Source organism: Scardinius erythrophthalmus (assembly GCF_964197995.2).
Source record: "Scardinius erythrophthalmus genome assembly, chromosome: 22".
NCBI lineage: Eukaryota > Metazoa > Chordata > Actinopteri > Cypriniformes > Leuciscidae > Scardinius > Scardinius erythrophthalmus.
The window spans coordinates 27234227-27249751 of NC_138242.1; the positions used below are offsets into that span (position 1 = coordinate 27234227).

Below are 15525 nucleotides of genomic sequence, written 5' to 3' on the forward strand. Positions count from 1 at the left end.
CTATCTATCTATCTATCTATCTATCTATCTATCTATCTATCTATCTATCTATCTTTCTATCTATCTATCTATCTATCTATCTATCTATCTATCTATCTATCTATCTATCTATCTATCTATCTATCTATCTATCTATCTATCTATCTATCTATCTATCTATCTATCTATCTATCTATCTATCTATCTATCTATCTATCTATCTATCTATCTATCTATCTATCTATCTATCTATCTATCTATCTATCTATCTATCTATCTATCTATCTATCTATCTATCTATCTATCTATCTATCTATCTATCTATCTATCTATCTATGATTACTATTATTGTAGACTCACCTGTTATTATTACTCTGTTGAATCTCCTTTGTCAGCATCATCGTTAATGCAAACTAAAGAACTAAGAGGATTGTACAGACGTGTCACATTTAACCTGTATTCAAGTTCCCTCTTGACATGCTTTACAAATAGCAAGTCAAGTCTTAACACACAGCATCTGTTTAGATAATTACTGTAATTATGAGTTGTAGGAAAATTAGTTTCTTTAAATGTAAACCAGTTGTGCTTCTGTCAGAGATTAAATATGGCACACGTCTATTTAATTAATGTGCACATAGACAAAAAGTGTTTCTTAATATTCTAGGTTAAATTTGGGCATTCCGTCGACTACAACATAGTATTAAAAATGAAACTACTATACTCTCACATTGTTTTGAAAAGATAACTAGAAAATGCAATGTAACATGTTAAGATTGATGTCATAGAAGGGATGTTATAACTCCCCATACACAGTTTTTACTGTACTGAGCTTTTACAGTTATGTTGATAACGCATAACCAGACATTCATCCACTTAGAAAAGTAATCCTAGCTGACAAGGATTTGGATGACTTTATTTATTTTTGTGCAGTCTTACGTTTTCAAACCCTCAGGTTTAAAATGCATGCTTCCGTTAAGAAGTGCGGTAATGTATATTTTGAAGGATGAGTCAGAATTATTTTTAGTGGTAATCATCTGTGGGCTTTTTGTGACATCAAAATATCATAATTTGTACCACCTCTAAACACATTTACGGGAGTAAAATGGGTTGGGAACACCATTTATCATAACAAAAATCATATGTTTATCTGCATGACAGTAAAAACTATTAATATTTTTCCAGTGTAATGTGTCGTATAGGAGTATTTGGCTCAAGACTCAGGGCCCTATCTTACACCCGGCGCAATGCAGCGCCAAGCACGACGCAAGTATTTTTTGCTAGTTGCAGCCCGACGCAGTTATCATTTTCACGTCCTGCACCACGTTGTTTAAATAGCAAATGCATTTGCACCCATTTATGGTCTGCTTGTGCACTTTAACCTCGCACACAAGCAGATCCGTTTGTGCTTCAGAGACGGTTTCGGTCTTTCCACTATCAAATTCCGTCATGTAAATAGCGAATCTGCCATGGCGTGAGCGCAACTGGCATTTAAAGGGAATGGGAGATGAGACTGGTTTAATGCACGTAAATCCCAAATCACACCCATTACTCATTAAGAGAATAGGGACAACCCTTAAAGACTAGGCCAGGCGCCGACCATTTTTCATGTCGTTAAACTAGCAAAAGTGGATTCGGACACGCCCAAAGTGAACTTTAGACCATGCACTTAAATCGTTAAAATAGGGCCCTCAATGTGTTAATGGAATTATGCACTACTCTGTACTGATCTTATTTCTGCTGATTCCCTGTGATCACCAAAAACAGTATTTCCACAGAATCCCATGCTGAATTCAATGGTCATCGTCTTGGTCACAGTTCTCAACATCTCTTCCACCTACACCTTTCCCCTCTCACATATCTCTCAACACCTACTATTTCTCACCTGACGTCCTTCACTTCAGACTTTCAAGTCTTGTTCAGTCTTATCCTCATTGATTCGAGTCATTCTGGTCAATAAAGTGCACTTCAAACTGCCCACAGCTCAAACGACAAAGAATAATTTCCTTCTAGACTTTTTTATTAAATCACCATAATAATTAATGATCCACATATGCATCAAAGAAGAATCCAAACAGAGCAGATGTTCTGTTGAGTGTCAGATGCTAATGGAGTGTGGTTAACCACCATCAAAACGATTCGATCTAATGGTGCTTTAGTCTAAAGCTCAGTCGGATATTAATGCTGTCTTGATTTAACTGAGTGGGTTGTGGCGTCCTCCCTCTGCTGTGTCAGTCCATTGTGTTTTCAGTTGTTGTTATGATGGTATCATTTGTATTTTCACGTCAAGCCATAGCTGGTATTTAGTCTGAGATACAATCTCTATGCTAACCATCTGCTGTTTTACCCACAGTGACATTTATGAGCCAGCACTGCCTCTCTTTGTTTAATACAGCTGGATTTTTATATTTCTCATTGTTACCTTATGGTTGAAAGATATTTTTATACAGAATGTGCTATAGTTTCACTGTTTTGGGGTTTTTCATTCACAAAACCATCTGAAGGGCTGAGTCTACTCCAAAATACATGACAATATTGAAATGAAATGGCTTGCAATTTCACATTGCCATGAATACACTATAAAAAGTGCATATTTTTACCTAGTTATACTTAATTATAATTGACTTTATAACTTTTGTTTTCTTGTATTCTTGGTTGTACCTTTAAAGTCAGCATGAAATTGCATTTTGCAGCCTATTTTATTTCTCTTAATGTGAAACATTGTGAAGTGAAGAGGCGAGACTTGACTTTATCCATCGGAAACTGATTGGATGATAAAAAGTGGTCTTTATTATCCAGGTGGTTGAATAGGAATGCTTGTAAAATTAGGCTTGTTGATATCAGAGCTAAAACGGAAAGTGTTTGAGAGACGGACACAAATGTTTTTGGAAAATGTTTGCCATTATATTACTTGCAGTAAGAGCAGGAACATGTTTTATGTAAGAAAATAGTGTAAATGTTGATTTTACATGTAATGCATTACAAGTTACAACACATGATTACACAATATAACCACTGAAAATGAATAGTGTTAAAAGTGTGTTTTAATTCAACACTTATTTAAGGTATATGTAAGGGATAATCCACGGGGATGAGCATTCAAATGGTAGGAATGCGTAAGATTACATTATATTTTGAGTGAATGAATTATAGCATTTATTTGAATTCATTGGAGAGAGAGAGAGAGAGAGAGAGAGAGAGAGAGCGAGAGAGAAGCATGCGTGAATTTTCCTGCGTCTGTTCAGCATCTCTCTCGTGCCCCTATAATCGTGCCCGACTCGTCCAAGGATTCATTCATTCTCTCTAAACCCCACCTTTCCGAGCGCCTACTCTGCTCTGATTGGCCAGAGTCTGTTGTGATTGGTCTAACGTTTACTGTGTGTGTCGGAAACGAAACGTCCCATTACCATAACTGAATTTCAGCTCCGGAGGCTTCCTAAAGCTCAGTGATTGTACAGTAACGATTGCGTCAATTTTACCATACCAATCCGAGCACGAGTCCGATGATGAAACATTAAAGAACTAGTCATTCAACCCAAACCTCCATCGCAAGGACGGCTTGAGCAGGACGTATTTCAGTGATACACTACTCAGTTTGAGGAACATTATGAGATGTAGAAGTAGTAAGAACAACTAACAATCTGCATTAATGAGCAGAAAACAGCGTCTTCTCGACATGTACACAACACAAACCAGCTAAAGTGTTTGAGGGCGGGTCAGAGTAGACGTTGTTCGCTGGCAGCCAATGAAGACCATGGGCGGGCATTATGCAAATGAGTTACGCATTGCGTATGCAGGATCACTGAAGTGAGACTGGAATTCCTGATGACTCGTTTAGGTGGTTCTGAGGCCCCGTCCACACAAAATGGAGACCTTTTGCTTCGTTTGCACCTCCCGTCCACACTAAAACGGCAAAAATGGAGACCCAAAACGGAGAAGTTTAGAAACGTTGCCGACCCGTTTTTCGTTTTGAATCTCCGGAGGGCGTTTTAGTGTGGACGGGTCAAAACGGAGGACTTTAGAAACGATGACGTAGTAGAGGCTCACGCTCGGCTCTATGATTGGGTGTCATCAGTCATGGCGTATATCTTTGCTAGCAGCTGTTGTCCAAGTAAATTCTGCATTTTACAATGCTATAACTGCCTACATGCGCCGGAGGCAAGCTATTATTCGAGCGATCTGTGACAATTCCCGTGTGCAGCGGCGGTATCGACCGTACATGGAGCGTCGGTTTTGGGTTAACCCGGGAAGAACCAGCGCATGGTGGGATAATTGTATCAATGAAGTTGTGTTTACACCGGCACGCGCATGCCCAGTGTTGGTGAATGGTCACGTGATCCGCGTTTTCAGTCGTTTTAATGTGGACGGAGATCAATTCTAAAACGCAGCTAAAACGCTGGTGTGGACGGAGATCATATTCGTTTTAATTCTCCGTTTCTAAGCGAAAACGCAGTTGTGTGGACAGGGCCTGAGTCGATTCTTTCTTTTGGGAGACAATAACTTTTATTTATCGTGCACTTTCCACTTTACATCTTCGTTCACAGACAGCTATATTACATATTGCATGAAAGGTAATATTCAAAAAAGCATAATGGGGCACTTTAAAAATAAAGCTCTGAGTTTATTGCACGGTTTTCCTGCACACCTTCCAGATAATCAGATTTGAGTGTTCAGACAGACCATGGTATAAAAATATTTAAGTATTGTTTATTGAGAATAAAATATTTTCATTAAGGCATTATTAATACTACCTTTTCCCTCCTGTTTACATACTATGTAAGTCTGAGCCTCTCTCTCTCAGTCTCAAACACATCATTTATACGCTAGAGACAACCTCTCCTCCAAGTCCGCCTCTTTCAACTTCTTTCTTTTTTCTCTTTTTTTCTCTCCCTCCTGTCCTTTATGTCTCTCCATTCATCCCAGACTGTGCAGCAGTCCATTGCTTTGGTTTTATTCTTCGTGTGTGTGTGTGGCTGCATAGAGTTGAGACTCTGATACAGAGATCAACAGCAGTTGTTTAATCCCCTCCCTTCTTCCTCCTCCTCCTCCTCTTCCTCTCCACTGCCTTATATTCATGAGAGGGAGAGAGCGGCCCCCTGCAGTGCTGCCATACGCGCTCCTCTCTGTACACCTGACCAGAACTGGTGACACAAGCCCACAACCACACAGAGAGAGAGAGAGAGAGAGAGAGAGAGAGAGAGAGAGAGAGAGAGAGAGAGAGAGAGAGAGAGAGGATGAGGGACGTGCTACAGCTGTCTCTGTGACACACTCGGCGTCTGCTGCTGCTGCCTCTACAAACTGGCTCTGCGTCCGTGCTGTCCAGATACAAACTCGTTCATGTCGTTTTGCCTGGTCGACTTTTTTGACATGGAATCCCCCACCAAAGAGATTGAGGATTTCGAGAACAACTCTCTGAAGTACCTACAGGCAGATCAGATTGAGAAGATCTGGCTCAGACTGCGAGGACTGTGAGTAGAGTTTCATACTTTTATTTCTCTGCATGAGTGAGCAACATGTTTATGCATCTTAATTTGACTAAAACACATTAAAAAAAGAGCACAATAATAATAGGAATATTTTATAGGAATATTAAATATAAAAGTGCATAAATAATATTGTAATAATAAAATGTGTTTATTGTGACGTCATTGTGAGGACATTAATTAAATAAAATAAGAATATACATTGCAAAGAGTAAAAGAATATGAAGAATAAAATAATTTATTGTTAAAAAATAATAATGGTAATATTTTATTGTAATATGAAGTATGCAAATACATTAATTAAAATCATTTAAATTTTAATATAAATATGTTTTTCAATGTGAGGTTAACAGTCATAATAAATAAGAATGATACATTACAAAGAGTAAAAGAATATAATTCTTAAAAGGTGCTAATAAATAATTTAATCAAAACTAAGATTAACAATAAAAAATATTATTTTGTGCATTAAGTAAATTAATTATACAGAACAAATTATTATGAATAATAAAATGATTTATTATTTAAAAGTATTGTGAGTTAAACTTATTTTATTAACTTTTTATGGTACTTTTGATGTTTTCAATGTGTGATTTGCAGTAGATGGCGTTCTAATGTGATGCCGGCATATTTGTGAAAAGGTCAGGGTTAACGGGTCACGTTCAACACAAACATCCTCTTCATCTGTGGCTCGGTTCCCAGACACAAAACCAGCCTCATCTTCCATTAAAAGTGTTTCAACATTTCGAGTGCATTTGTTTGAAAACTAGACTTCAAATGGATCTAGCATATTAAAACTAAATATTTGCAAAGCTCACATATTTGTGGAGGAATTACAGAAGGGAAATGTAATGTTTGAATTTCCCACTGGATCTAGATCATGTAAATAAATACACCAAAATGGACTATACAGAAACATCTCAAAGTTGCATTTTTAGTTTTGCATGTTTTATTTCATTGATGTCATGTGATCCGGAGGTGAAGTTCAGGTGCTAATGTTGCAGCAAAAGATGCATGCGTGCTCACAAGAGTCTCACGACTAAGTGCCATGAAAGCACAGCATGAAATATTTGCATGTGCAACTTACTTCACATCGCTGTCTCATTTATTGCCAGTAAAAAAAAATAGCTTATTCTGAATTTATTTGAAGCTTAATGACCGTGTATGTTATCACAGGGGGATTTTATTGTTTGCCGTCGAAGGGATTGATCTAATCCCTCACTGTGTCATTCCACATTAAGCCGCTGAATGCTAATCCCGGTTATAAACAGCAAAATATCTTCCAGGATTCGTTTTAGATTTATGACAACTGCGTTCACCGTGATGGTTGCTGTCAGCCCGGGGTCTCTGAACCCAGATGGGGAAACCAGACAGCTGTTATTTGTCCTGAAACAAAGGCCATCAACACTGTAATAACGACACTGGTCAAGATCTGGGCTTTGCTCGGGGTGGAATTGAACCGAAGGAAAGCAAAGTCGTTCTGTTTCCAGCTTTATTTCCCTTTTAACCCCGTTTTATTGTGCGTATTAAGAATTTAATTGTGCCCTTGGCGGCTCCAAGGGAAATGAGACCCATATCGACACCATTAGACACACACACACCTATAAAAGTTTAAGGCTGTAATAAAGGCTGGTGCTCTTCGCGGTAAGAGCAAAGAGAGAGGTTTCGATGATGATGAATGAAGAATGTAAGATGAAAGACAGGAAGCTGAGGGTAAAGGTTAAAAGTCGCTGCACATTCAAATCCATTCATAACACTCATCTCTTCACCGATCACATGAATAGCAGCAATTGAACTGAAGGTGATGTCATCAGTATCTAGGTTGACCAATCAGACCGCCTGTCTTCATATGACTTGAGAGCAGCTGCAGTTGAGATATTTTACCAAAAGCTGCTTTAAAAGAAGTGGCATTTCCTCTCTACGTGCAAGACAGAGCGAGCATTCATGAAGTAACTGGATTTAGATGACCAAATGTTCAGATGTCCGTCATAGAAGGGTCATTGTTTTAATTTTTTACAGAAACGTCATGGATGCCTTACATTTACATTTACATTTAGTCATTTAGCAGACGCTTTTATCCAAAGCGACTTACAAGCGCCTTAATGAAACAAGCATTTAAATGCATTGATGTTAACGTAGAATACTTTTTTTTTTTTTATCTGAACTCATGACCGTTGTAGAATTTATATATATATACATTTAATGGATTGTTAACTCTGATTACTAGTATGTGAAATTAAACATGGGAGACAAACTAGTGGTCAAACTTATTACTGCAGTGAATATGTCAAGGTGGGATTATTATTAAAATAAAAATGTTATATAGACACATGCATTAAAATAAGCTAGGGAACTTTCACACATTATTACCCTGGAAAAAGTTAGTTTACTGATTGTTTTTCATTAAGTTGGACATGGGAATTGTTTATTGACACTGATTTGAGATGATATAGTCTAATGTCTTTGAAATATGAAATGCTATGCAATGTAAAAAAGCCATCTACAACCTATTTAAAATATGTTGTTTAATGGATCTTCAGCACAAATTAAATAGTGAAACAATTATGAAACCCAAAACAATTAATGAAATAACAGCAAAGTAACACAAGAATATTAAACTATTGTTTTGGCCAAAAAATATTGGAATTAAACAATTCTAAAAAAAGACAACATATAAAATAACAAATGAAAACTTGACCTGATATTTATGAAGTGTGGTTTTATTGTGTTTATTACATTGTTGCCATAGTGGTGAACAAGTACTGTCATTTTAATTTGATGGATTAAATTCACAAAAAAAAATATATCCTGTTTTCAGGGAAAATACATGTGTATTTGGACTTTTGACCCAAAACCTTATAGTTGCTGAGAAATATCCTGGTGTGACAACTAGCCCGAAGGCTTTATGTACTGAATTGAATTTGCTTTTACCCGAACTGAAATGTCAATTTTTTTTTTGTTTGTTTCAGGCGAAAATATAAGAAGACGTCACAGAGGTAAGATATCCACTCTGACTGGTGTGAAAACGACAGATCTCATCATCTCAACGTGAATCATGAGCTGGGAAAACGAGCGAATAAAACTGTTTACAAACTATAAACTGATGGGATTTTTTTCTGCTTGAAATTGGCTGTAATCAGAAACCAGGTGTGTATGATTCTGTTTCAGGTCAGCAGATCCACATCTGTTGTACGCAAGTATGGTCACAGTTTTCTGATGTGTTTTGTGCTAAAAACAGAGACCAACAGCAGAACAGGGTTTTGGCATTGTGTTTAATTACTGGTTGTCAGTAAGAAATAAACAGCAGTTTTCTTTCATTACCACAAGTGAATGGAGTGCAGTTGTGCATTAGCATATGAGAACAAAAAATTACTGTGGCAGAACAATGATGGTACAGTGAAGGTATTAGATAATAATACTATGGTACCATACCAAAGCATTTTCATAGTATTTCATAGTACTCATCAGAGTACCATGGCATTACCATTTGATACCTTTACGATACCATAGTACTTTCTGTGTGTACGGATATAACTCTCGTATATATCAGTGTAGGTGTGTTTATATTTCAATGTGTATGTGAGGAAAACACTCAAACACAATGCAAATCTACACACGTCCTTTGACATCAACCAGAGACTAAACAAAATGAGCCCTAACCAGTCAGTAATGACTTTGATCTAGACAGTGTGTTCTCTCTCTCTCTCTCTCTCTTACACACACACACACACACCCCCCCACACACACACACACACACACACACACACACACACACACACACACACACACACACACACACAGACATAAACAGCCAGCAGCAGATGCCTGTACTGCCCTTCTCACTGTGTGTGTGTGTGTGTGTGTGTGTGTGTGTGTGTGTGTGTGTGTGTGTGTGTGTGTGTGTGTGTGTGTGTGTGTGTGTGTGTGTGTGTGTGTGTGTGTGTGTGTGTGTGTGTGTGTGTGTGTATGTGTGTGCATGAGAATGTCTGTGTTTGTCAGGCTTTGATGGTTTGGAAGGGCAGTGATGGAGATGTCAATAATTGTGTGTGTGTGCAGGGCTGGAAGGAAGTACATGTGTGTGTCTGTGTGTGCTTGAATAGGGCTTGAGGGATATATGCTTTATGAGTCCTTAAAGGTGAAAGGTCACAAGCCGTTCAGACATCAGATCACATTTTATCTCTCTTGATAATGATTTTTGTTTCACCAAACCCAGTTTATGAACTTATTTTGTGCGCAGTTTCAGACTTAAACAGCACAACCACACTTAGCAACTTAATGATCATGAGCAGAATGCCTGTAAAATAATCAGCACTTACTTTTTTAGATGGACAAAAATTCAGATCAAAGAAAATGTTACATTTTCTGATGGTTTTCTGATTTTTTTATATACAAATGTTGGTATTTATCATTTTTAATATATTATTATAGAAATATTTTTGCTTAATTAATGTATTGTATGAGTAATATTATTTCTTTAAATAGTTATTTTTATTTTTTATTTAATTATTATTAAACCACTGTTTGGTCGCTTTATATGTCCTTCAAACAATCTTGTCCTAGATAAGTTGGCAACTGTTGGCCATAATAAGCTCCGGCGTGGACTAGACATTATATTGGCTATGCAAAACAGTTTTGTGCCCATAAGGTTGAGTGAGAATATTTGATAAGAATCAGCTTGAATCAGCATTGTCGTAATTTTTTTCCCGTGTGTGTGTGTATACAAGGAAGAGTGACATTTTCTCAGGCGAAATACAGCACTGGTGGGGCTGTTCGTGGCAGCTGTTTAATCTGATGTAATTATCACCATCACTCCATTCCTTCACAGGATTTATGTCTCCTGATGATCTCTGTTAAGTCACGAGGGATTCTTGCATGTTCAAATGCATCTCTCTCCCACACGGGAATAGATTTCCCATAAATGTATATTTTTGCCATCATTTATTCATCCTCATGTTTTTCATTTCTTTTCTGAAGAACACAAAATGTGGAAGTCTAAGCTACTCTTTTTCATATAACAAAAATGAATGGCTGGTCACACCACTAAGCTCCAAAAGGGACCTAAAAGCACAATAAAAGTAGTTGACACGACTCATGCATATATTGATGTAAAATAGAAAATAATGTAACATATACTTATGTTTTTTTAAACATTTTTATGAAAAGTATGTTAATTGACAATACATCAAATCAGCCCCTAGTACAGGGTTCAGGCAACATTATTGACATTGTATGCCAGTTGGAAATTGTTTTGATGGCAAAAGATCTGACTGAAGTGTGTTGCCATATGCGAGTATGTGTAATGTATTTTATAGCTTCAAGAGAAACTAAATTCTAGGTCAAATTCAATTGGGTCACACTGCACTGGGTTTGTGGTTTTTGTTGTGTTGGCCGATCTGTAACACACTAACATTGTGGTTTAGGCTCAGAACTAAATGAGTCAGGCTTCGTGACTAAAGGACTGTGAGCTAGTTCGGCATGCAAATTTGAGCCACTTAAACATTTCTAAAATAAACAACTAAAGATATTCTTATAAAAAGACAATCTGATGATATTACTCATTCATTTGGCTATTATTAGTTCTATTTCACACTGTTTTAATGTATTATATGCCTGGAAAAGACACTTGGCTGGTCATTCCCTTATAAACCTCTTAGCATTAGTCATTTCTCTGAAAAAGATTCTGTCTGAAGTGAACATGCAGCATCTTTTTTAGTAGGAGGATGTTCTTTAGATTTATAGGTGGCCGGTGAGGTTTAGCTCACGATTGCTGTGTTGAACTTCTCAGATGTAGTTGAAGAGATGTTAAGTGTTTGGTCAGTGCACAGTGCTTTTGATGGGGCCGGTAGGTTTTAGAAGATAAAATCTTATGGCAGCACAACTGTTTTCAACTTAGATTACAATCAGAATTCAGAAATGTTTCTTGAGCACCAAATCCTCATATAAGAATGATTTCTGAAGGATCATGTGACACTGAAGAGTGGAGTAATGATGCTGAAAATTCAGCTTTGCCATGCAGGAATAAATGACATTTTAAAATATATTTAAATAGAAAACAGTTAATTTAAATCATGATAATACTATTTATAATAATACACGTTTATTAACTATATTAATTGTAATAATATTTATTATAAATAATAAAAGAATATTTATCAGCAATAATGTTTCACAATATTACTGATTTTGTTGTATTTTGATCCAATTAATGTGTCCTTTGTGCAGCATAAGAGCATAAGAAACGTTAAAAATCGTACCAACCCCAACATTTTCAACTGTGATGCATGCACGCGCACACACACACGTATACATATACATATACATATATGTATATATATATATATATATATATATATATATATATATATATATATATATACACACACATATACATGAATATGCAAATGTTTGTATTTAATTGTTTATTTATTTATTTACCTGGCACTGTTTTTATGTATTTATTGTATTTTATGTGAATTGTGATTTTTATGTTTTTTTTTGTTAACTTTATTTTGTGTTCCTTAATTAGCCGCCCGTCCTGGCCAGGGCACTCTTGTAAAAGAGATTTTTAATCTTCGTAGAGATCATTTTATTTCATAGAGTTTTTTATATGGCCAAAGTCAGCAATATAGTGAGTATTTGGCTAAAGGAATCTCTTGGCTGGTTTGTACTGCCACTGCCACCAGCGTTTTGTCCACTGTTTGCATCTTGACCCAAACTGATATCAGAGCCACTGTGAGAGTATAACGGCCATCAGTGTGGCCTTTTATGATGATCTAATTAGGACTGGCTTCCCAGTCAGAGACAGCACAGCCATTACAGGCTCCTGCAGCCCGACGGCACTTCAATCTGTTTCTCACACATGGCGTGATAAACACTAGGGCATTCAAACCCACCCGAGCATTGTGCAGATGGGGTTTGTTTACACGTTATCATGACGTTCTTTTTTTGCTCTTTTTTTGTGGCATGGAAACTAGCTTTGATGTGGTTTGAACCCAACAGTCTGTCCGCATTCAGCTCTTTTGTCGTGTCGCTCTGATAGACTACATGTGAAGCCGATTAACAATGCCAAGTTGGAATGAACCGGAGATAAATATTTAGAAACCACTGACAGACGAAAATTCTCTTTCGCATTGGAGCGTTTGGACTTTTTACACAATAACATCTCAGAAGATTAAGTCAGTCAGCGATCCAGTGCTGTGTTTTGGCAGTTGTGAGTTTCTTGCACTAGCTAAATGCATTCGGCTCCTGAGGTCTTGTCTCGTCATGCCTCCACTGACTGATTTCAGCTTGTTAATTGATCGCTTCACAGTCATTGAATCGCAGCCCCCACACCTGATAATTAACAAGATAATTACTCCAGTCAAAAACTGACATATTTAACAAGCGATTTCACCTTACAACACCAAAGCCCTCCCACGGGAGCCGCCGTCACTGGTGTGTTTTCTCAATTGAATACAAAACAGGGAGACAAAATGGATGCTTTTGTCATTTGCCATCTTTCTTCATGTGGTTTCCACATAGGCCATGAGCAAGCTTTCCTGAGTATATAATTCCATACTCCTGAAGAGTCCCGCGCCCAAAGGGGTTTGCGGGGATTAAATGTGCCGTTCTGTTGAAGAGTGAAGTGCTGATTGTGGGTACGCTTTGCTCTGATCTGTCCTTCAATTTGCCGGCAGTGAGATGGAGAGCAGAAATGAGTCTGGGTTTATCTCCCATAGCAGGGAGCAATCCCTTCCGGACCAACGACGACCCCTCTTTCCCTGCTGTTCCCGCACAAAAAAATGAGATACAGTTGCTGACTAACGTGTTGATTTCCATGCATACCACAATGGATTTATGGGTGTGTTTATAAACCTTTACCACTGATTTATAATAGTGAAAATGTTATTTTATTTAATATTTTGGTCTGTTGCCAAAAATACCTTCTGTAAAAACCTCCAACACTAATAAAAATGTTGAAACTGGCTTTATCCAATGTTCAGATTTCTGTTCTGGAAATGTATGCTAATTAGTGCAGATTTTATTTGATAATGCCTCATTTGCACATGACATTCCAGAAAATGTGTAATACAAAACAGTTTTTTTTTATGTATTCTGTGATTAATCAACTGGTTAAGTATGGTGATATATTCGTTTTTACCCTGTTCACCTGTGGTGTCTTGATTTAAAATAAAAACCTTTCCATGAAATCCACTGTCCTTACTCTCCAAGCCACTCTGCCAGCTACCAGCTTGGTTTCTTTTGTAATATTGTCTGGCTCAATTAGACAGTGGGCGGAGTTAGTTAAAATATTATTTGCCAACAAGATGAGCTAATTGCACCCAGTGTAAAAAGACACTGTGTTAAAGTGAAATCCCCATGAAATCAAAATTGAAGTTTTTTATGTCAGCCTTACTGTTATCTATAACCTATAGTGTACTCCAAAACAACGACAAAATTTGCATTTAGAAGATATACGCATTCAAAACATACAGTCTCTCACTTCCACCAAAATAGATCAATGATTTTGACGACATCACTCTGCACTTAAGCTTTTCATCAGATTTTTTGTCCAATAAAATGCTCTCTAGAATCTAAGCGTCCCGCCCCCAAATTGCAGCTAAAATCGGTTTACTTGTTCACATTTACTATTTTCTACATTGTGGATGGCACATAGTGCACTATATAGGGGATGGGGAAAGATTCAGACATTGTAAATATGCTTGCCATTGGGGTGAATGAAGTCTGGTTTCACGTTAGTGTCATGTGAACCGGCGCAGCGCTCACAGTCTGCTCCGGTCCAGAGACACGATAGCGCAGAGCGAATCAAATGTGCGAGTCGGCGCAGACCTCAAAATCTACCGGACTCATTTGAATTCTGCACTGAATGCTATATTTTAAAGTGATATGGAGGAGATTAGGAGGAGACTGTGGCTTTACCAAGCTCAACCAAGCTGTGATATAAACTAAACGCTATTGGCTGTTTGAAAAAAGGGGAGGAGCTGTTCGATATGCCCCGCCCTGTCTTCCTGTTTCAATGGAAAATACGTCAACCTATTGAATAATGCTGTGCATTTCAAGGCACTTCAGTGGGCCTTTAAGAAGATGTTTTTTTTGTATTGTAAAGTTCATTAGGTAAAGTGCTACAGAACCTATCATAATTTAGTTATGCCGGTCCTTTGAGTTTAAGTTTCTGCTTCGGCTAGTTTGGATGACTTGCAGAAAAATAGCTTGCCTGGATGGAGGCCGTAGAACTGTGAAAGAAAGTCGTGACCTTGGGACTTGAGCTGTGTTTATCAAAAAGATTTATAGATGTGTTCGAAGTAATGGCACAAAGAAAATCAGCAGTTTGCACCTCAGGCAAGCTAAAACCCAGAAGCCTCCCTGCAACATTTGCACTCTTTAGTACACTGCTCCTGGTCGTTGTTTTTTGCATGAGGGATGTACAGTGACCTGACCTCGCTCTACATTCCCATGCAGATATCTGTAGGGCATACTGATTAAACGACTGCAACTCCAACTGCAAAAATACTGTTGAGGGGATAAACACTCTTTTCTCCTGGAGCAGACCGATCTGGCTTCGGCCCAAGCTCACACAGCTCTTCAGCTGCATAAAATCAGCACAGCTGTGATGACTTTGGCCACAGATGACCTGTCGTGCACAACGGGGCTCCACGAGGGCCTGGGTCGTGGGAGCAGAATGAGGCTGATGTTCGAAACGGTTATTTGCTATCAGCTTTAATCTATAATCTTTCCGGAATTACTTTTAGTTCATATTTAGTTCATTTAAAGGTGAAGTGAGTCATTTTTTGTGTCACTAAACAGAATGAAGAAACAATGCAATGTTTCCTCTTGAGGAATTAAGAGTTCAGGGACTCCTCAAACTCTGTTCAGAATTGAGCTAGTTTAGACCCATTTTACTAATGTTTTTGCAGGCCTCCAGAGTATCTGTCTATCTGTCACAGAGGAAAACGGCATCTTTATTATTTGTCTTTTGGCAGAGACCTTTAGTTGGAAATGCCACTCAGCTATTAGGAGATCCGGGGTGTTTAACTCTGATGTTGGGAGAGATTTGCTTTAAAGTGGT

General features: G+C 37.7%; 1 protein-coding gene across 7 annotated transcripts in view; it reads left to right on the forward strand.

The window, feature by feature from the left end:
- Window positions 1–15525, forward strand: part of pde1ca (phosphodiesterase 1C, calmodulin-dependent a) — a 70228-nt gene that overhangs the window by 13288 nt on the left and 41415 nt on the right. For 2 of the 7 annotated variants that reach the window (XM_081353383.1, XM_081353381.1), the window contains exons 1-2: window positions 5245–5444; window positions 8429–8455. The exons of 4 other annotated variants lie outside the window; for them this stretch is intronic. In XM_081353383.1, coding sequence (XP_081209509.1) covers window positions 5314–5444; window positions 8429–8455 — 158 coding nt within the window. In that variant the 5' untranslated portion in view covers window positions 5245–5313. Of the gene's footprint in view, window positions 1–5050; window positions 5445–8428; window positions 8456–15525 lie in introns of those variants that run through there. One more of the 7 variants, XM_081353382.1, reaches the window with a different exon arrangement.